Source organism: Lissotriton helveticus, chromosome 5_1, assembly GCF_964261635.1.
Source record: "Lissotriton helveticus chromosome 5_1, aLisHel1.1, whole genome shotgun sequence".
Lineage (NCBI taxonomy): Eukaryota > Metazoa > Chordata > Amphibia > Caudata > Salamandridae > Lissotriton > Lissotriton helveticus.
Window position 1 is genome coordinate 1,168,955,558 of NC_136065.1, and position 22,737 is coordinate 1,168,978,294.

At 45.4% G+C, this 22,737-nt stretch overlaps 1 protein-coding gene across 1 annotated transcript in view; it reads left to right on the plus strand.

The window, feature by feature from the left end:
- NHLRC2 (NHL repeat containing 2) overlaps positions 1 to 22,737 on the plus strand; it is a 927,811-nt gene that overhangs the window by 810,953 nt on the left and 94,121 nt on the right. Inside the window, exon 10 of the mRNA XM_078643860.1 lies at positions 9,761 to 9,986. Within this exon, the coding sequence (XP_078499986.1) occupies positions 9,761 to 9,986 (226 nt within the window). The remainder of the gene's footprint in view (positions 1 to 9,760; positions 9,987 to 22,737) is intronic.

The window sequence follows — 22,737 nt, forward strand, 5'->3', positions numbered from 1 at the left end:
CCAGCCCCACACACCCTGTAAAACTGCCTCGAAAAAATAAAATGATAATGACATTGTGTTATTACCATTTTATTTTTCCTTTTTCCACTGCTCAAAGAGTAGTGGGGTGCTAGCGGAGGAGGCGCTGCTGCAAGTAAGAGAGTTGACCATCTTTTTGTAGAGATTAAACATGTCCTCTAGGCGTTGGTGCTGAAGCAAAAGGCTGCAGTAGACCAGGGATCTCTTGTAGGCATCACCCATTAACGACTGAAAATGACATAATGCCAGTCATCCTTCACCAAACAGTCTAGGTAAGCCAGCAACCATGTGCCTGACTTCTGGATTACACCATCTCACGCCCACCCTTACAGAGACATAGGTATGAATGCTGCACCCCCTGAGAATGGCCAGTTCATAACCTGCAAAGAAGCCCTCCTGCCTCCTCAAGAACATCTATTAGACTTCTTCAGCCAAGAAGTGTGTACATTAGCGTTGCCACTCCATATACTCGTGCTGTAGATGGCCAAATTAATGCAGCAAACTTACCATCTCACAGATAAACAACACAAGAAAATATCATTGAAATAGTCCAGCAATGCATCAGCCCCAAACAAGACTAACTGTCCCACATACAATAGCCAGAACTACTGCCCTGAACAAATTCTTATTTTATATGATCTGTAAAGTCAAACTACCATTATTTCTAACTCCCTGAACATTGCCACTTCTTCAGTATCTCTACTCTTTGAAACATACCCTAATTGAATGTCTTCACCCTTGTGCACTGCCCTAGCCAACGTTCTTGTTTTCCTGAAATCAAACTATGTAGAAGGATAATATGCTGTAATCTGCGGCATTCCTATCGATCTGACTTTAACCCTTGCCGCAGCACAGAAATGTACTAGTAGACAAGGGTCACTATTATTTCAAAAGTGGAGGGCATCTTGAACTTCATGGATGATGTTCATGATGCCCTCCACATTTTAAATAATAGTGACCCTTGTCTCCTAGTACTAACCTCCTGTCAGCCTTGGATAATGTTGACTACCAGGATGCCCTTTTAAACACACTCCTTGCTGTCTTGAGCAATGAAAGCAAAGTGTTTGGCCGATTCTCATTATTCATGGCCAACCAGTATACTTTTTTTCAAATAGGCCCTTCCTGATCTCCTCTCCTCACCTGACTGTCACCATGGGAGTTAATTGGGTTCTCTTCTGTCTTCAATAATTTTTAACTATATATGGAACCATTGGGGTATATTGCGCAAATCATGAAGTCCATATTGCTCAGTACACCAATGATACTCTACTTAACATTAAGGTGTCATTGGAAGAACGTAGGTACATAGCCCTGCTTTTCTACATGAAAACAGGAGAACTGCCCCCTGTTAAAGAAACAGAGTCCCTCAAGAAGTCTCCTCTAGATATTTCCTTTTGAAGCTTCCTCTTTGATTTAATATGGTTTAAGAGCCTCTTTGCCTGAGGTGAATGGATGAATGGCCCCTGACATGGCACCAAATTGTAGATGCAGCCAGGACACCATCAGACTGCAGACTTAGAAGTGTGAAAAAAAGAAAAAGCATCTATACATTCAGGATCTGGACCAACATCCCCCTATCCATCAAACCCCCCCCCCCACCCAACACTGCTCCAATTTAGGAATGAGTTGAGAATACACCTCTATAATGAACACTACATCACAGTGCATTACCATTCCACAGATCAGCCACATCTCCTATCTCTAGTTGACTTTATGCTTTTTTTTTACCCTGTACAGAGCTCTGCTATCTTTTGGCTAGGTTAATGCTATATAAATTACACATACATAAATACATACATACATACTGTACATTCATGGAAGCAATCCACGGGATTCCATTGATATCGGTGCATTGAGCCTTCCCATTGAGGAAACTAAACCCATCTACGAGTGCGAGTTGAAGAGGGAAGATCCTTTTATATACAATTAGATGAGAGGAGAGAGCACAGTAGGCAATGCCGGGCACACATCACTGGAGATGAAATATTGTTGAAGGGACATGACACTGGTTGGGGCAGAGAAGGGCATTCATTGCTTCATACCTCATATCCCTCCCCTGTAATTTTATCCAGCTATTAGTGGCGTGATAAATCTCCAGTCAATTATTAATTATTTGTTAAAATACCATATCTTTGCAGTAATTTCTGAAAAGGAACTGATTAAATCGTCCTATACTCAAAGGTCACCCCAAACCGCAGGATATATGTTTGCCTGGCACATATTTCTGCCACGGGAAGTGTGTCTCTTGTACAATTTTTGTACTGTAATTCACTGGAAAAATGTTCTATGAAAGTCCTATGTTAGGATAACTAGAGCCGTAAATACTAAGCCAAGACTGGTCAAAATGAATTTTAGCACTACATTAGAATAGATAATATTATATGCCATGGCGCCACCATCTGATTGGCGACTACTTGTAAAGCATTAATCAACCAATGATTGTTTATTTGATGTTTCAACCCCTTAAAGTATGCATAGTACGAAAAAACGAAATAATAAACAATTCAATGTCCTATATAATTAAGATATTATATTAACTGAAAACACCTTGTAAAAGCTTTGCAGAATGCAAGGATAAAAACTGCATCCGTAATTGCAATGTCCTTACTATACTACCTTATATATGACCATTTACTCACACAGCCTGGTAAAATGAAGATCAAAACTCAGTTTTCTCCATATTCTCCTCCTACAATTCCCTTCCAGCTGAACTTAGGCATGCCTCCGACCTTCCTGCATTTAGGAGGCACTTGAAAACATGGCTTTTCCCAACCCCCTAGCTCTCTATTAGTTGGCCCCCTTTCGATATGAGCTTGTCAGTGCCAGGATGCCTTTTTTAGGTGATAGTGCGCTTTAGAAGTGAAGTAAATAAATAATAAATAAAATAAATAAATAATAAATACAGTTGTGCTTTGTACTGTCCATGCGTTCTTCGGGACCATACAATAACGTTTGAGGTTGTGGTCATCTGGTTTGGATTATCAAGTAATTTACACACAGAAAGAGCAGAGCTCTAATCCTGTGTACAAGGCCGACTTCAGGGCGTTGCGCCTAGTGCCACTGCTTTGGACACCAAGGTCGAGGGGGCGTCATTTGAATGACAGCTGAGGAGATATAGGAGCAGCCTGCAGAGATCTTATGTGCCCCCAAAGCCCGCTGGATAAAAAATAGAATGGTAATTCATTTCCATTTTATTTTTTATCGTCCTGACCTCAACCGAGCGTCAGCACGGGCCGGGGCCTGCTCAGTGAGCAGGGAGGAGTGGTGGCCAGAGGGCTGCCTTTCACACTTGTTTAAAGTGTGCATGTGTCTTTGGTTGGCCATCTTGAGACGGCCAGCCACTCATGCGCACTTTACACCTCTCAACCCAGCTGTCTGAAGACAGCTAGATGGAGAGCAAGTGCAGGCATCCAGTACCCTCTGGAACGGTGCCAGCGGCCTCTCTCACCAATCAGGGCACTGCTCACAGTTTGGTTAACAGCGCGTGAGCAGTCCTGGATTGGTTGAGGGAGTTTGCTTGGGCCTGCACTGCAGTCCCAGCAGCAGACAAGGTCGGAGTGAGGAGGATGTCATCACTGTCATCAGGATCGGTAAGTGCATTTCTTTTTTCTTTTGTTTAACCGCCCCCACCCTCTGTATATGCCAGCCACCACTGATTAATGCACTTGATTGAGAGAGCAGTGATTTGTCTAGTGCTAGTTTTGATTTATGCTATAGCAGCATAGAGGGTTAATGTTTCTGCTGCAAAGCACAACATGTAGCGTGCATATCACAGATTTGTGTTTTTGTAGATAGCAATTTGTAGCTTTATTTCTCACAGAGATCATTCTTTTACTTGCACTACTTAAGCTACCATCCTTCTAATTTAGCACAGTGAGGTATGAACTGACATAAAAGCGCTGCATACAAATTTCAAGACATAGGTTTAAAACCTATGTGTTTTTCTCAATTTTTCTTCAACCTACGGTTGCTAAAACAGGATTTTGTTTGGGTAGTGGTACATTTTTATTAGTATAGACAACCCTAACCACTGTGTTATGTTTTATATCATGAGTTTGTGGGGCAGATTTACCAACACTTTGGGCCACATTTGCATCACAACAGTAACACAAACCAGGTGCAAAGTGTTGCCTTGGGATTTACTTCCCTCTCGGTCCAAGTCAGGCAATTTTCGGCAGCCTGCTTCGGGAAGATGAGAACCGTCAGAAAATGGTTGGGCTTCTTGCCGGAAGAAAGCAGAAAGACCACGGTTCATGCCCTGGTGACTTCTCATCTCAACTATGCAAATGGCCCCTACCTGGCCTTCCTGAATTCTTGATTAAGAGGCTCCAATTGGTACAGAATGCTGCAGCCAGACTAATCTGCAAGGCCACTCTGCACAGCACATTTCCCCGCACCTGAAACAACTCCACTGGCCACCTATAGCCAAGATGATTGAATACAAGGCCCTAACAATGGCTTCGCCCGCCTATCATGGCATGGGCCCTTTCTACTTGAGGAAGAGACTGCGGCCAAACTGCCAAGTGCGGAACTTAAGATCCATTCTACGATGTTACCTCACTGTCCCCGGCTTTTCCAATGTCAGGCAGGGGGGGCAGATCTTTCTCGGTGGGGTCGGCCAAGTTGTGGAACGACTTGCCTCCCCACTTACGCATGCTGAATTCGGAGTTAGACTTCAGAAAGGCAGTTAAAACCTGTTTTTTTTAGGCAACAGGAATACTTTTGTGGGTCCCTCTGCCCTGCTTTCTGCCATAGTAGCGCCAGGACCCCTCACCTGAGGTAGCCGTGCACTTTACAAATGCTCATTATTATTAGTATTATTATTCCAGGACAAATCCTGAATTGTGTTGGAAAGTAGTCCTAAAGTAAGACATAGTAGCACTATGCTCTACTTTGCACTACTTTGTGTCAAGGGGATATTTCATGGGAGATACATGGACGTTCCTATGCAACCACCTATGGATTAGCTTATCCCTATCTACTATCATTGGTAGAAAGGGATTTGTGTGAAAAGATTACACCCGTTTGAAGCCGGTGTAACTTTTCAGCACACATACAAATTGTAAAGTGTTAAACTTTGTCAAAGTTTAGCATTTTGTACTGAAAGGGTACCCTTTCAGTGCAAAATCTATTCTTGATATCACGTTCATTCCCTGGCACTATGGCGCAAGGGTGTGTGTGTTGGTGCAAGGCAGTCTACGGTAAGCCAGTGCTAGGGGAAGAAGCAACAGTGTCCTATCCTAGTAGAGATTGCACTGCTGTGCTCTCTCCTTTTCACACAACACATCACATCAACCTAGTTTACTATGCTGTGTTGCATACAAACTTAGTCCATCTGTCCCTTTGTTTCATCAGATGAAGCATTCTTAACATATAATACCTACCAATATGGGTGACGTGACTCCTAGACCTTGTGGCCTTCATTGTGTTATGTAACATTTCCTATACATTGATTTTCACATTCATTCATTGTCTCTCTATAATATGTGTTTGTGAAGTAAGGCTATCTGACACCATTTATTGGTATGAGTAGCGATATAAAAGAAGTTAATTAAATGTGAGAGAGTAGCTAAGCAGAGATGAGGGGTACCTTCAGAGAGTGTTAGTGAAGGATCTGTGGGGAAGGATGCCACCATGTTCTGGGGGGCCTGCAAAGGTTGGCACGCTGGGCGCTGCCAACACTAAAGCCCTTGGTACCTATGGAGAGAAGCTCTTGAAGATTGGTTGCAGCCAATTAATCCTCCTCTTGCAGATCATGCATTTGACGTATTAAAAGTGTGATTGATAGTTTTATCATATGAAGCACCGGGTAAGATTTCAAGCTTAAACCCAGTGTAAACCAGAGGTTGCTAGCAGGAATGATGAAGGCACTGAAGCTCACCCACAGGCTTAGTACATTTGCATTAGCGAATTCCCTGAGGACTAATTTGTGTTACAGAGGCATGACAGGCATGACTTTGTCACATTGAACGAGAAGTTTAACTATTTTATTTTCACAGGTGGCTGTGTATAATCACCAATACCAAATACACACGAGGCCACTGAAATAACGTGCTGCTAAAAGCCTCGTAGGTCGCTCAGATTTCATGTCTGTCAGATATTTTACGGAATCTCAGAAACTTACTTGACCTTTGTTTCACCAATCAAGTATTTTTTTCTAATAGACTTTTTCACGTGGCAATATCAGAACAATGTACACCACGGTGGTTATTTTTGTGGAACCGCTCATTGTGTTTTATTGTTCCACAATTCATACATGGCTGGCTCTTTAATCCATGGGCATGATTCTCAAAGTATTTTCCTCACACCTTGACTTTTTTCTGTGGCTGTGTTTCCTGTATTGAACTATAATACTGAATTTCTCGCTGAAAGAGTCCACATAAATCCTGCGTTAATTAGCAAGTCCCATATCTAGGCTTGGTTGACCCAGGTGGAGGGTAGCCAGAGATACCGTTGGCCCATCATTAATTGTGGATTTCTCATGTATATTAATGTTAGTTGACATGTCTGCTTGAGTGTCCTCAACCCATTCAGAAACATAGCATAGAGTTTGGAAAAACGATGATCCTATCCTTCCTGACATTTTTATTAGAGGTTACTGAAAGCATAAAGAATATACAGATATATCTTTTTTGTTTTTCTGTTTTGTCTTTTTAGTTAGTGTTGTTACAGTAACATTTCAGCGATCCGTCCATCATCTCCTTGTGTTGGATTTGTTCACCCAAAGTTGGCAGGGTATTCCTTGTTACTTAGCCCCTGGATTCAAGCTAGCCTGGCTGATGAGGGGTGTTACCACAAAACCAGTCCCAGGATGCTTGTTTCCGGTCCAGGGAAGACATGGCTTGGCAGTTTGGATTAGACTGTTCCCATGAGGCACAGGGTCAAGACTGATTTGCATATAGCTGAGTCTGAAGTGGGTTGGAGAAGTGAGCTAAAGAACAATGATGAATGTAACCCTGATATGTGACTGAGGGTGAGTGTCTGAAATGTTTCATTGCTCCGTCCATCGTCTCCTGGTGGTTACAGTACCAAGCTATGTGAATTTCAAATATATTGTTGGCAACTTTCTGGCTATATGGCATCCAATTCAAATGATTTATTTATATTTTGATAGATGGTGTATCCCATTCAACGCTGGAGCTTTCCCCAACTTTTACCTTTCTTTTTCTGCTCTGGCTTTCTCAAGCAAGAAGAGAACTATAAACCACTCAAGCTTTTAGACATTAACAGTATTTTTTCTGCAGTGCACTTAGAGGGAATCTACTCCAGGGGATCTCAGAGATATATATTTCAGAAACCTAGATTGCTCCTTTGCAATCCTGTGTTAACATTTTCACATGCAATTGTGGTGCATAGAGTAAACTTCGTAGTTCACAGATTCTTGGATTTTCCTTTTATTTCTCTTATTCTATTTTAATCAACTCCTATAATTTCTGAATTTAGAAAACATAATAACATTCTACACAGTCCTAGTCAAATCATGTGGAAGTTTTCGAAGGTTGTGGGCTACCCGCTATAACTGGTTTGATCAAACAGCGTTACATTTTGCTATAACAACCTCATGATGTTCCAATAAAAGAAGACGGGATGTAAGGCTACGTTACAGTACATGCAACAGGTCTGTGATAATATCAGCAAACAGCTCTAGCAAAACTCACGTTATTGCTTGTCATCCCCAAGTGACAGCATTAGAGGTATTAAACACTTTAGAGGAGGCATTTGTAACAAGCACCAGTGGAGCAGGCAGTATTATTTTTAGTACACTGACTGACAAGTTTAAGAGTTCGCGACAGCTTTCAACTTGTACAACAATTTCAGAATCTAAAATATGTGACACAGTTCTTCATGGGAAAAATATTATAACCAATATGAATAACTCATTCAAGAAATCTGTAAATTGGTCTTGGGTGTTCCTCTTAAAGAAAGCTTGCCTTACAGGAATAGTAAGCATTCATATAAACAAAAGTAAGGATTTGGGCTCCCACTAACTATAAATGAAAGACTGCAGTAACTTTTGTCTCTACAACCTAATTTTCATTAGATTTTCATCTTGTAGTGTCAAATCCCTAGCACACATCTACAACGGCCAGCTTGGGCATTAATGTCACCTGCTACCATAACAATTCATCTTACCCCATTTCTCAACAGCTCTCTCTTTCAGCAAGAGGTGCTTCTAATGTGTGTAATGTTTACAGTTTCTCATTCATTCTACGTGGCCTGCTGTACAGTATGTTTGTTCAGGATAATATTGTTAGGACTAAGGTAATACCCCACAAACCAGTTTCAACCATTTTGGCCTAACCATTGGTTCTTGCTGAAGTATATTTTAGCAGGCCCGGCAGAGAGTATTTTAGCCCTTTAATTGCTTCCTATCTGTAAAATGTACAGCAATATACTGCAATGACTATGCATGATACTAATGCACCAAGACCTAATTGTACAACTCCTTTTTTCTGTCACAAATGGCCTGATTCGCGAAAGCAGAATCAGGCTGTTTGACAACACAAAAAGTCTTTTATTTTTAGTGTATCACACCCAACTTGCAATACAGTAACACATTACCAAATCGCAATTTGACTCGGGACCTTATAATGATTTGGTATTAGGAAGGGTCATGTTTAGGGCGTCCTTGCCAAATACCAAATTGAGGTGGTATGTGCGATTGTTTTGTGGCTGAAATGCGGTTAAAAACATTCGTACTTTATCACCAACTCAAAGTTAGTGGTAACCCATTTGCAAATGGGAAGAGGTCCCTATGTAAACCCTTCTACTTTGAGAATAAAAAAAAATTAAGAGCTGGCAGTGGTCCCAGTGCTCTTAAAAAATAAATATGAATCATTTAATTTTTTATTTTTAAACACATCGCTGCAATAAAAAAAAAATGATTGTTTTATTTAAAAAGCAATAACATGATGGTCTGCTGACTCCAGCAGGCGACCATCCCTGTGATAGCAGCAAATCCTAGTGCGTCACAAATTGCAACCTACTTCATTAATATTCATGAGGTAGGTCGAATAGCAGACCACTACGAATCTGTAATTTGCAAAATGACCTTTCAGTACGTAGGTCACTTTACAATTCACCACATGGGTCGACAAAATAGTGGTCACAAATTGCGACCACTTGTACATACATCTAGCCCCAGGTCTCTTGAAAACTATGAATTAAGAAATGATTGACTGCAATTAGAGTCCTTAGGATTATCTCAAAGACCAACAGCAATACATGGATAGAGGGTGGTGTCACTCCCAGCTATAAATCGATTGTGCCACCCCTGCCCACCAGCAGTATACTGCTTTCACTGGAACCAGCGGGTCTAGGACTACACGTATGGGAGCTGAATCTAGCAAAGATTCCCAGGTTATGCTCTGTGCTACTTGGTATAATTAGAGGGAACCCAGTGCTCATAGCATGCCCTGAACCTGAACACATTGTGCTTTACGCCATTTAATGTTGAAGGGATTGCTAAGCATTGGATTTGTTGCAGTAACAAGGCTGCAGCATGACATAGTTTGCAGTACGATTGGTGGAGACGGTAACCTTACGTTAAAATGAGTGTCCGTGTTAGCCAGGTCATAAGACTTTGGATCTTTTGACAGGACACCAGCTAAGCATGAAGATGTGCCTGGGTATAGTAATGTGTTCAACTTGATTTTGGTAATATATTTAACTTGAATATAATAATGTATTTAACTTCTGGTTGACCAGGCTAGCTAATACTTTCACTTGATATGTCTTCCAGCTGCCCATACTGAAGCCTGAAGCGTTTGATGTGGTTGACGACCCTATGCTGTCCAGACGTCAGCAAGTAAAAGCACCAAAGCTGCCTACATCTGCCCCCAGTGTTCCTCTTGCCCCCTTGACCGTGTCACCCGGCCAGACCCTCCAGTACTCTCTACAGCTAACCCTCCCAGCAGGGGCTGAGCTGACTGCTGGAGCTCCAAGCTTCTGGGTACTCTCAGCAGAAGGTGAGTGCTGGGGGAGTGTTACCACTGATTTAATCTATTTGGGTTATTAACAGCTGTGTTTTTTTATGATTTGCTTTAAACGTCTTGTTCAAAACAAACAGCAGTAACTTTATGATAGAATTCTCACATACATTTTTTGGTCTATTGTACCAATGTTAAGATGATTGCATATAAATATATTTATAAAGAAAGGCTTCTGGACACCTTGTAATTGAGCATATATAAGTGATCTGAAAGAAACACGTTAGTGATAGATTCCTTACCTTATAATATCCCCAGGCGTCAGACTGGATCCGGAAACTTTTGTGTAGCAATACCCCTGCACGCGGGCAGGCGTCGCCGTGGCTCCGCGTCCGTCGTTAGCGCCGGAATGACGTCGTCAAAGTACTTAGATGCCGCCCTTGCGCGCTGATGTCAGTTCTTCTTTTTTCAGCGCCAGCTAGCGCAGATCCGGAGAAGCTCTACCCATTAGCCACTTTTTGACTAAACTTTTTGATCTTTTTGATCATCTCTTTCTCGAGTCTCTGGACTCCTACGTTGCCGGTAGGGATGCCCGGTTTCAAACCTTGCTCCAGGTGCGACCGACTGATGTCGGTTACCGACCCCCATCGCCGGTGCCTTCAGTGTCTAGGCCTCGACCACTACGACCGCACCTGCCCCGACTGCCGGGCCCTGACGTCGAAGGCTAGGCGGGAGCGGTCCCGCAAGCGACTGGAGCTCCGGCAGTCGGTCCCGCACCGTTCCAGGTCCCGGTCCCACAGGAGGTCGAAGGACCGGTCGCGGGGTCGGAGTCCTTGTAGCTCCGGGAGTCGGCATCGGTCGTCGGGATCTTCCTCAGGTAAGAGGCATGAGAGGTCGGAGCGACGTCATCGTTACTCGACCCACCCCGATGCTCGCACGACGCGGCCGGGGTTCGGGTGACACCACCCACGCGGCTCTGACGAAGTCGCAGGCGCCACATCCTGCCCCACACCTGCAGGTCCCTGGGCACGATGCAATGCCGGAGGAGGTCGAGCGGTACCTCATGGCCATTAGGTCCCTCCCTCCTCAGCCGGGTCGGGTGCTTCGGCTCCGACGCCGCCGGGTGCCTCGGCCCCGGCGCCGCCGGCGACTTCGGTCCCGGCGCCGCAGGCCCTCACTGGATCCACTTCCGGATACGGGTTGTCGCCGGTCGACCTCACGACCTAGCCGGCGCCGGCCCAGCGGGTGTCACCCCCGGCGCCGCTTGTCAGCGCCGTCCCCAATCCTCCACTCGATTCGGTTCCAGTGCCGGAGCGGCGCCGCTGGGCGCCGCTCTCGACGTCGTTTGGAGATTTCTATTCCCAAGAACCAGCCCCATCCGTTGACCCTGAACTTCAGGAGATGGGTGATGAGGGTGATTGGGAGGGGTCTATGGACCCTCTGGCACAGGAGTGCCAGTCTCAACAGGACTGGACATATGAGCTTGGGGAGGCCAGTGGTATTGACACTTCGCCAGACACTGGATTTGTCTCCCCTCCCACCGTGGCTACGGAGGAGGGGGCTGCCTACAGTGTAGTGTTGACGTGGGCAGCCAAGGCCTTGGTCCTGACGCTCCCCTTTGCTGCTGTGAGGACTAACCTCCTCCCTGAGGTCCTTAAACCGCAGGCATGCTCCACTGAGCCTCTGCTGCCGTTTAATGAGGCCCTGTGTGACATTCTTGTGGGCACTTGGTCCAAACCCGCCACAGGTCAGCCTGTGGATAGGAACGTGGCCAGACGCTACCGCCCGGCCCCGGGCGACCCTTGCTTTTTGTCCACCCATCCCACCCGAGAGCCTGGTCATCCCGGCCTCCACTTCCCAGACCGCATTCCCGACGGCTCTACCCGATCGGGAATCCAAGAGGTACGAGCAATTCGGAAAGAAAGTGTTCTCGTCCCTGAGTTTGGGACTGCGGTCTGTCAATACTGCATGCCTCTTGGGCCGCTACATCCACACCCTGTGGGACACGGTCGCGGACGTGCTGCCACAATGCCCGGAGGAGGCCCGGGCTAAACTCACCCAAGCCCTTGCGGAGGGTCGAGATGCAGCGCGTTACTCCATCCGGTGTGGGCTGGATACCACAGACTCACTGGGCAGAGCGATGGCAACGACGGTGGCAGTTCGACGCCACGCCTGGTTGAGGTCCACCAATTTTTCGGCTGATGTCCAGGCCACCCTTCTGGACATGCCGTTTGATGGCTGTCGCCTATTTGGCAACAAGGCAGACCATGCGCTTGAGCGTTTTAAGGACTCCAGGGCTACGGCCAAGTCCTTGGGCCTCTCGGTCCAACGCCAGCAAACGGGTGCCTTTCGCTCCTTTCGTGGCCAAGGAAGGGGCGCTCCCACACGTGCTGCCAGCCACGCATCGCAGACTACTACACAGCGCGGTGGCGGCCGTGGAAACCGCCGTGCCGGCGGTCGGGGACAACAGCGAGGCCAGTCCACACTTTCCCCTGCAGCACCCGCCTCTAAACCCTCCTAGTCCGTGCTTTCAGGCCCATGTGACGCCAGTGGGAGGCAGGGTCCGCCATCACCTCTTCCACTGGCGCACTGTCACGTCGGACAGGTGGGTGCTGCAAATCGCCCGAAGGGGCTACTCCCTCCCCTTCGAGGCGACCCCTCCAGCCATGCCATCGCAGTACCACCGTGTGTCGGGGGATCACTTGCAACTTCTGCAAGAGGAAGTTTGGGCCCTTTGGCCAAGGGGGCCATCGAGCGCGTTCCTGGGCCAGAAGTAGGGTGTGGTTGTTACTCCCACTACTTTCTGGTTCCCAAGAAGGGCAAAGGGGGCCTACGCCCTATCTTGGACCTACAGAACGTCAATGGCTTCCTCCGGAAGGAGAAGTTCAAGATGCTGAGATTGGCTCAGGTCTTAGCTGCCCTCGACCCTGGAGACTGGATGGTAGCGTTGGACTTGCAGGATGCTTATTTTCACATCCCCGTCCTGCCGGCCCACCGGCGTTACCTGCGGGTCACAGTAGGCCACGAGCACTTTCTGTTTACCATGCTCCCCTTCGGCCTTACCAGCGCCCCATGGGTGTTCACGAAAGTGATGTCGGTGGTCGCAGCTCATCTGCGCAGGTTAGGGGTTTCAGTCTTTCCCTACCTCGACGACTGGTTGTTGAAGGCGGGCTCACCCCAGACAGTCGTCAGCCACCTCCAGACTACGGCCGACCTCCTGCACTTGCTGGGGTTCTCCATCAATGTGCCGAAGTCACACCTGTGTCCCTCTCAGAAGCTCCTCTTCATCGGAGCGGTTCTAGACTCGGCGCAGTTTCGGGTTTATCCTCCCGAACAGCGGGTTTGAGATATTCAGGCTCTGATTCCGGTCTTTCAGCCTACATCCCGAGGCTCGGTCAGGTTGACTCTGCGGCTTCTGGGGCTGATGGCCTCCTGCATCCTTCTGATGCATCACGCCCGGTAGCGGATGTGGGCTCTGCAGTGGGACCTGAAGTTTCAGTGGGCCCAGCATCAGGGCAACTTGTCCGACCATGTCTTGATCTCGGAGGGCACTGCAAGACAGTTGCAGTGGTGGCTCACGGACCGCGATTGGGTAGGCGGCAGATACCTCTCCCTACCCCAACCGGAGCACGTAGTTGTGACGGTCGCGTCCCTCCGGGGCTGGGGGGGCCCCATGGGAGAGGCGGAGATCAGAGGCCTCTGGTCTCCGGCGGAGTCCCAGCTCCACATCAACCTCTTGGAGCTGCGGGCGATCCGACTTGCACTGAAGGCATTCCTCCCCTCTGTCCGGGGGAGTGTAGTGCAGGTGTTCACGGACAACACCACCGCCATGTGGTACTGCAACAAACAGGGCGGGGTGGGGTCGTGGACCCTCTGCCAGGAGGCTCTGCGCCTCTGGCAGTGGCTGGAACATCAGGGCGTGACCCTGGTGGTTCAACACCTGGCAGGTTCTCTGAACGCCAGGGCGGACGAACTCAGCCGTCGGTGCATGATGGATCACGAATGGCGTCTGAACTCGGACGTGGCGCAAGGCCTCTTTCAGCAGTGGGGAGAGCCTTGGTTAGATCTATTCGCCACAGAAGAGAATGCGCAATGTCATCAGTTCTGCGCGTTGGAATTTCCAAGGCGGCACTCGCTCGGAGACGCATTTCGTCGCAAGGGGAGTTGCGGTCTGTTGTACGCCTTTCCACCTATACCGCTTCTGCCCAGAGTGCTGAAGAAGATCAGGCGCGACCGGGCCCAGGTTATCCTTGTGGCTCCGGACTGGGCGCGAAGATATTGGTATCCAGAGCTACTCAGCATGTCTGTCGATCCCCCTATTCTTCTGCCTCTTCAGGAGGACCTTCTGTCGCAGCAGCAGGGGACGGTCCTCCACCCGAACCTGTCCAGTCTCCACCTATAAGCTTGGAGATTGAGCGGCGACAGTTGAGACCATTTGACTTGCCTCCTGAAGTCTGTAATGTCATTCTGGCAGCCAGGCATCCCTCCACAATGTCGGTATACGCCTGCAGGTGGAACAGATTTGTGGCATGGTGCACAGCAGAGGCTGTGGATCCTCTCTCTGCACCTCTTTCTGAGGTTCTCCTCTTCCTTCTTTCTCTTGCCCAGCAGGGCTCTGCTCTGGGCACTATCAAGAGCTACCTTTTTGCCCTTTCCATCTTCTTAAGGCTACCTGATCAGCCATCTTTGTTCAAGTCCCCCATTGTAAATAGGTTTTTGAAAAGCATCACACACATGTTCCCTCCTGTTCCATTCGTGATGCCTCAGTGGGACTTGAACCTTGTACTTACCTTTCTGATGTGTGCTCCATTCGAGCCACTTCATAACTGTCCTCTCCGTCTTCTTACTCAGGCTCTTTGTTTGGCCGTTCGTCCTCCAGGACTTTCTGGTGTGATTATTGGTTCACAGACCCACCACCAGGGTTGGTATTGCTGGGGTATCTATTCTAAGGTAAGGAATCTATCACTAATGTGTCTGTTTCAGATGCACAAGTTACTACTTCTGTAAGAGACATTAGTTAGTGATAGATTCCTTACTGACCCACCCATCCTCCCCGTTCTGCGAACCGATATCTAGGGTTAAGGTCATCCCCTTTCAGGGCCCTAGTTTCATGGCACCAGTGTTGGTTCTATCATGGCTCTGCGTATCTGGCGCGGAAAAGCTGTGTATCAGAACTGACGTCAGCGAGCGAGGGCGGCGTCTAAGTACTCCGACGACGTCATTCCGGCGCTAACGACGCCGACGACGGACGCGGAGCCGCGGACGACGCCTGCCGGCGCGCAGGGGTATTGCTACGCAAAATTTTCCGGATCCAGTCTGACGCCTGGGGATATTCTAAGGTAAGGAATCTATCACTAACTAATGTCTCTTACAGATATATCGTTACACAAGTAGTAACTTGTGCGTTAGGAAGTTGATTGGGAGGGTGGCTAAAGATATTTTCAGAAACACTGGTAATCACCTGGCCATAAAAACGGCCCACAACTGCTAAAAACACACACAAACACACACACACACACACTGATGCAGTGCCTGATTGCCCTAGCGGCCAGTCCAACCCTGGACCCACCATTGATTGGCCTTGAAAGGCAAGATGGAGTCCTGCAAAGGATTGCAGACCTCTGTCCCGTCAATTGCTGTCCCAAATCAGTAAACATGTTTTAGAACAAATGCAGAGATGAAGGCCTGCAAGCGATTGCACACATCCATTCAATGATTTTAATTTCTTTCCCAAACAGGGAGATTTTTTATTTTTTAAAAAGGCATCCCATTTCCATTAAAGGAACAGGCACTACTTCAAAAACATGTTTCCTGTTTCAAGACACAATGCGGAGTGGAATGGGTTTGGGGGTGCAGTAGTCCTTAGGTCCAACCTGCATGACAGAATTTCTGAAGAGGAAAGTGTCTCATGAGGACAGCTTTACCTGTGCAAGTCAGCTTTCACCAACTCTTGGGATGAGTAAATGGTGTGTTTGTCTATTCTAAAAGGCCCTTATGCAGTTGCACACTCTCCGATTTTGCAAATGGCAGCGTCTGTGGCAGCAAGAAGGGTTTGCACGTCTTGCCCTTAGGGCCCTTAGATCTTGGTTCTAAAAGGAAAGAACGACCATGAGAGACGAGCAACTGCTTCTTTCGGAAGTGAACATGGATGCAGAAAAATTAGGCTAGAAATGATATAAACTAATTCTGCTCTCTTTAATCAGACTTCGAATTAGTCACTTCTCAGTTCAGCACTTCAACAGTGACATTTCTATAAAAAGAAAGAGTCAACATTTTTAAGAATTCTAGAATGGAAAAATAATCCGCAAAAAGGGGATCAGGAAAACATTAACAATGTAAAAGAAAGCAGGGGAGAAGAGGGAGAAAGATGGGCACCTGGATGTCCTCCTTTATAAGAAAAAAATGGACAACTAACCAAAATAAAAGAGAGAGGGTAGGACATGGTGAAAAAGAAAAAAGGCAACTGAAGAGAAAAAAATGAGTACTGAAAGTAAGTAAGAAAAGATAAAAATGGAAAATGAGAAAGGTAAGTATGAGAGAAAAAACTTGAAGTAGTAAAAAGTCTACATAGCTAAATAAAAAAAATAGCGTTAAAAACAAGTAAAACAACTAATGAGGTATATTTTGTTGCTTCACTTAGCTAGCTCTATTGCCATACCACTCTCTAAAATGTACTCCGTGCACATTGATCACTATTGAAATCTCAGTATTAACCCCTTTGCCGTGGCGCGAATTTCTCTGCGACGCGGGGTTGTGGGGGTTGAGCGCGGCACTGCTGTGCTCGTGACGGAACCACGCCGTCATGAGTCATGGGCGGCGTGTGCTCATGACGGCGTGGTTCCGTCACTGCCTCGTCCGTTCATTAATTCACCCGCACAGGCAGGGAATTAATGCCATGTAGGCGGAGCGGCAGCCGCATGACGGTACCACGGCGTCATGAGCACACACCGCCCGTGGCTCATGACGGCGTGGTTCCATCATGCGCACGCAAGGGGTTAACTATTGCTCTCACATATAGAGCCCGATTGTCATCTTAGTACTCATAATTGCTACCCCGTATGGAAGCCTGGAAGCTTTTTCCCCTACAACCACCTGCCTAGCTCATCAAAGGCATGATCTCTCTGACCTGTGACCATGTCCAGTGCCATACCCAGTTTGTGACTGGGTATGTCTGTTTCAATAGCACAGCTCCAGAGCATTAGGGAGAGTTGTTTGTCGAAGAATTTTTGTAGTTGAAGAGATAATGAATCGAAGGCCATATGTACGTACAAAGGTGGGTTCAAGTTGTAAAGCCTGCATTTCAACAAATAACTCACTTAATGAGCAAAAATGCAGTCTTGCAGTGTGCAAAAGCCATTTTGCCAGTTGGAAAAATCTTTCTGATTTGCTAAATGACTTTTACGACCCTTTCTGACTCATAAATAGCACAGGGCTTGAAAAAGGAACAAATGTATACATCAGCGGTTTGAGACCGCAGTTACAATTGCAACTGACCTGGGGTGGTAGTGGATTCCCAAAGTGGAACCTGTCACTCCGTGTCAGCTTCCTCTTGTGAACCATGAGTTACCTTTGAGGGAGCAGAGAGTCGCGCAGTGCACCACTGAAAGCTCCATGTCTTATCTGTTGTTTTTGAAGATATGGACGTCTGCCATCCCTTGCAGCTCTTCATCCTTACATAGAAAGTCATTAACAAAGGGCCCAGCATCATTAATATCTGTAATGTAGGTGGTTTACCAATCTTCTGCGAATATTTATTTTGTGATGTCATTGATTAATGCATCCATTGAATCACAAAATGAACTGCAGATCAAAAATTAGTCAGTGTGCATTTTGCACAATCTTGTTTTTTCCTAAACTGCACTTTGTATATCGTTCCCTATGACCCCTTTCCATGAACGCAAGCAATGTTTCTTTTTTCATTTCATCTCAGAGAAGTCCAAAGTAGTAATGGTAATCAGATGAGCCACAAAACTGTGGACATGTCTTCTTTGATTTGTGATAACATTCTGTTATATCATTTCAGGTTGGGAGAGTTTAGCTGGGTGGGCAGTGGACCATGGATATACGCAAATCAATATCTGCCTTAATTGCAGGGGATGAATGAATAATTACTTTTTACTTGTTTTAAGCCACCTTTTGATGGTCATGTTAGTTGGGCCTCGTAGTCATTTCTCTCTACAAACCTGTGAGTTGGACTCAAAATATGTTCTTACTTTACCTGGCAGTGAGGTGACACTTACTTCTTTCCACCTGGCAGAGGAATCAATGGCCTCAACTCACTGGAAAGTTTTGTTTCTGTACCAGTTTGGTATTGGTCATTCCTCCTCCATCCGACCGCACTGCCTCGCACAGTGTTCCCAGGCAAGAAGATATGTGTCAGAAGCCAGGCCTTAATAGGGAGGCCTTCAGAAGCGTTGAGCTGGCGACCCTCTGGTAGATGGGCTGCTGGTCAGATGTTTCAGATGTGAAAAACATCTGAGGCTCAGCTGTTGGAAACTCAACGGTTACCCCACCGCTAGATGAGTCGAGGAACCGGAGGTTTAGTCAGATTCATGACGGGGTTCCAACAATACCAAATATTAAATGGCTACAAAGTCCGAGGATGTGGCGTAAGGGCAAGAGCTGCTCATTTTGGAACAAGGAAACCAGGTTCGATCCGCTGATTGTGGGTAAATCACTTAATCTCCTCGTGCCTAAGAAACAATTCTGACCTTGTGTAATTTTACCAATGCTCATGTAAAGTGCTCCAATACCTTCAAGGCTAGTTAGGTCTATACAAAACGGCCCAAAAAATATATAGCTTCTAGTAGGGAATCTGTGAAACTCGAAAATGGTAGATACGCCTTGGAAATATATTTGAAGCCTTGCTGCCAAGGAAGAGTTTAGATTACCTATGGAACAAGTTGAAGATCACCACCTCCTTACAAAAGCCGATCTGTATATTTCTAAACTAAGGTGCAGATGTATCAACATTCAATTTTGCGATTTCTAAATAGCGATTTTTAAGGAATCGCTATTTAGAAATCGCAAAATGGAATGTATGTAGCAAATCGCTTTTTTTTTGCGATTTCTTAATCTTCCTTATTTGCGAATTCGCAAATTGCGAATTCGCAATTAAGGAATAATTTCCCATGCATTCCTATGGGCCTCCTGGCCCATAGGAATGATTGTGAAATTAATCTCAATTTGCGATTCGCAATTTGCTAATCGCAAATTGAGAATAATTTCAAGGGTGCAGGGGTGTCTCAAGGACACCCTGCTGCACCTCTGAAATGTACATGTGTGTGCATATGGCGCCCATACATGCCCTATGGGCATGTGTGTGCGTCACATGCCACCTTAAAAAATGCCAAATTGTGCATTTTTTAAAGAATTCGCAGATTACCATTAACTACAAGTTGGTGGTAATTTGCGATTTCTTAACCAAAAATCGCAATTCAAAAATGATACATACATAGCATTTAAGGAATCGCAAAATTGCAATTCCTTAAATGCTATGGTAAAATAAGGAATCGCAAATTTTTGAGATTCCTTAAATTGCGAAATTTTGATGCATACCAAAACATGCAAATACACCGTTTGCGATTCGCAAAGGCCGAAATTCTGCGAATTTCGGCCTTTGCGATTCGCAAACGGCTTGATACACCTAGGCCCAAATTATTACAGGAGTATTAAAGCAGCTTTGGCAATGGCGTAACAGTTTTGGTTTGTTGCTGGTGTTGTCACTACTGGTGTTGCTAAGTACAAGTCTGTTTTTTTAAGGAATGTCAACTTTACAACTTATCATGCAAGGAAGGAGACACATTTCTCGCTCCAAAAAAAGATTCCCTGTGATACTCCGATAAACCCACCTCGGACAAATTCTCACAAGATCCATGTCAGAGTCTGAATTGCCCAACCGTTGTGATCGACGAGAACATGGGCTGCGCATTTGTCATTGGCACAAGACTTCTAAGCCCTGGTTCCCTGCCCTTCAACGCAAGGGTACACTACTTCCTTTTCTTTGACAGTTTGACCTATTGGCAAGAAAAGGGTCACCTTTGTGTTTCTATCTGTCGCAGTCACTGCATGGACCCTGTACTTCTCTTGCCATCCTATAAGTGACATGTACCATTTGCAAGTCATTCTGACTATCTCCCTCATCTTCCATGGAATAATTGGGCTAGTGCCAGAAAATAATCACTGTATGTGCCTTGCTTGTGGACATGCAGAGTAGAGACACTGTTTCTGCCATGTTTATGGTGGAGTGAGAGCTTCGATCTCTGCCCGAGACCTGTCCCTTCACCCCTCCAAGGCCAATCATTTCTAAACTCCCTAATTATAGGTATTGGGATGCAGTGCATGGTCTCAATCCATGAATGTTTATTATAGCTGTGTTCCTTAGTGGGTAACCAAGTGATATTCGTGAACGAATAGGGCCCTAACTATGTTTTTCAGGGACGTGCAAAATCATGTAACTAAGCAATCATGTGATACGTTGATGCGGGAGGACATTTTAATTGTGCACCTAACTCCGAATTTGACAGTTCTGGTAGCACCCTTATGAGACCCTTCCCTGCGGCCAGGGTAATCGACACCATTATGGCGCAAGAACATCTACTAGATACAAGGAGGCATAGAAATCCGAACAGCTCAGATTTCACATGTTACTCTATGGTCCATAACCATTTTCTCATATTGAGTTGGTCCTACTATAGGGACGCCACTTCACATGTGAAGTCCTGTGTACACCTTGCCGGCACATACTTAGATCACTTACGATATTTTTTTATTATGTAACATACCTGATCGACACCTGTCTAGTTACACTTGGAGATTAATCTCTGATGCATTGTTACATATGGTTTTTAAAGTTGAGAGCAGGTCCGCTACTATAAAATACTGTAAAAACAATATAGGGTCTGGTGAATGGGTTGAGACGGTCTGGAAAGCTTTTATTATCTTTATGTGAGGCGTCAGTGTTTTTTTTTTTTTTTTTTTTTTTCCTCATTTGCCTTTTCTTCAATAAGGAGCATACCAACCACCTTGCACGGCTTGTAGACGTGATTTGATATCTTGGTAGTAGAGATGTCCCATAAGAAGAATTATAGTTACTTTTGACTCGATCTAGGTATATTTCAACCTGTAGGACCTTTATCACGACTTGACTGGCCCTGGTCCAGGAGTATAAGAGGCATAATCATTGGACCCGGGGGGAAAAAAAAAACCCGGGTTTATCTCCAATTAATTAGAAGGTTCCAAAAAGCCATGTGCCTCTTACTATTTGTTCTTTTTAGGTCCATTTTAGATGTTTCGTATAAGGAGGAAAGCCACCGAGCGTGTAATGGGGGTGTTTTCTCTACCCAATTTATACAAATTTGTCTTCTCGCCAGTAAAATTGCGTAGAAGAGAAAGGACCTTGCCAGTCCTTTGATGTTATCTTCCAATCCAAAAATGACGAGAGAAAGGGTTATTTCTAGAGATGTGTTTAGGATAGAGTTTAACGTTTCCTTCACATCAATCCAGAATTTTTGGATGTCTGGACATTCAAAAAACATATGTATGTCACAGGCCCCTGGCCAGTTGCATATGTTACATTTTTTATTTGGTAAAAATTTAGATAGTTTCAGTGGGGTTATATATGCACGATGTGCAGAGAATAGATGGTTTCGTCTTAGCCATGAAGGCTTTACTGTTTTGTATAGTAAAGTAAAAGAGTTTTGCCATCTTTCCTCACATGGGGTACCAATTGCCGTTCCCCATAGATCATCTGGGAGTTGGAATTCCCCATCAATTTCCTCCAACAACTGCCAATACCAGGTAGTTACCTCCTTTCCCCCCATAGCTCTTTCCACCAGTTTTTGTTCTGTTAAGCTTGTTTTCCCTAGGTTCACATCAGTACGAGTCTGAGATCTCACCCAACTATTTAGTTGAATATATTTAAATCTTGACAACCCTACACCAACCAATTTGTGTAACTCATCCCAATCTATAAGGTTGCCTTCTTTAAGTAATTGACCCCATCTTATAATGCCTGTTTGTTCTATTATGGTGGAAAGACTATCCCTCAGACAGAGTGGCAGTCCTGGTGAATCCCAAATGGGGGCGTAGTTGGAATAATATGAGAGACCCAGTTTCCTTCTGATGTTGTACCAATTTTTTGCCCATGATTGTACGATTTTTAATTTGATGTTTTTGAAGTATTTCTGACATCCAAATTTAAACATGAAACTATCCGATGTTAGATCAGCCCCGATTAACATAGCCTTATACATGGAGTCAGTTGCAAGATTAGATGGCATCTTCAAAAGCATTCTTGAGTGTGATAGCTGGAATGCCCATGAATAATACAATAGATCTGGCAATGCAAGGCCTCCTTTCTCTCTCCTTCTCCTTAACTTTTTCCACGCAATTCTTGTGGTTTTGTAGTTCCATATGAAAGAGTTTATTTCTCTTTGTGATTTTTTAATCGTTTTTGAGTCGAAGGTAATAGGAATAGAGTTGAAAATAAAGGTGAATTTTGGGAGGATACACATTTTAACCAGGTTCACCCTGCCTATAGTTGTAAGTGGTAGATGTGACCAAGATTTTAAAAGTTTTTTGGTCTCAGTGTGTATCCTTTCCAAATTAGTTTGCCCAATACTTGCCACTTCTTGAGTTATTCTAATTCCCAAATAGCGCATCGATGTAGATATTTTTGCCCCCAGCTGGATATTGGGTGTGTTCCAAACCATTATCTCACTTTTACTAGAATTGATGTCATATCCCGATATTCGTCCAAATTTTTCTGCCTGATGGATGACAACTGGGT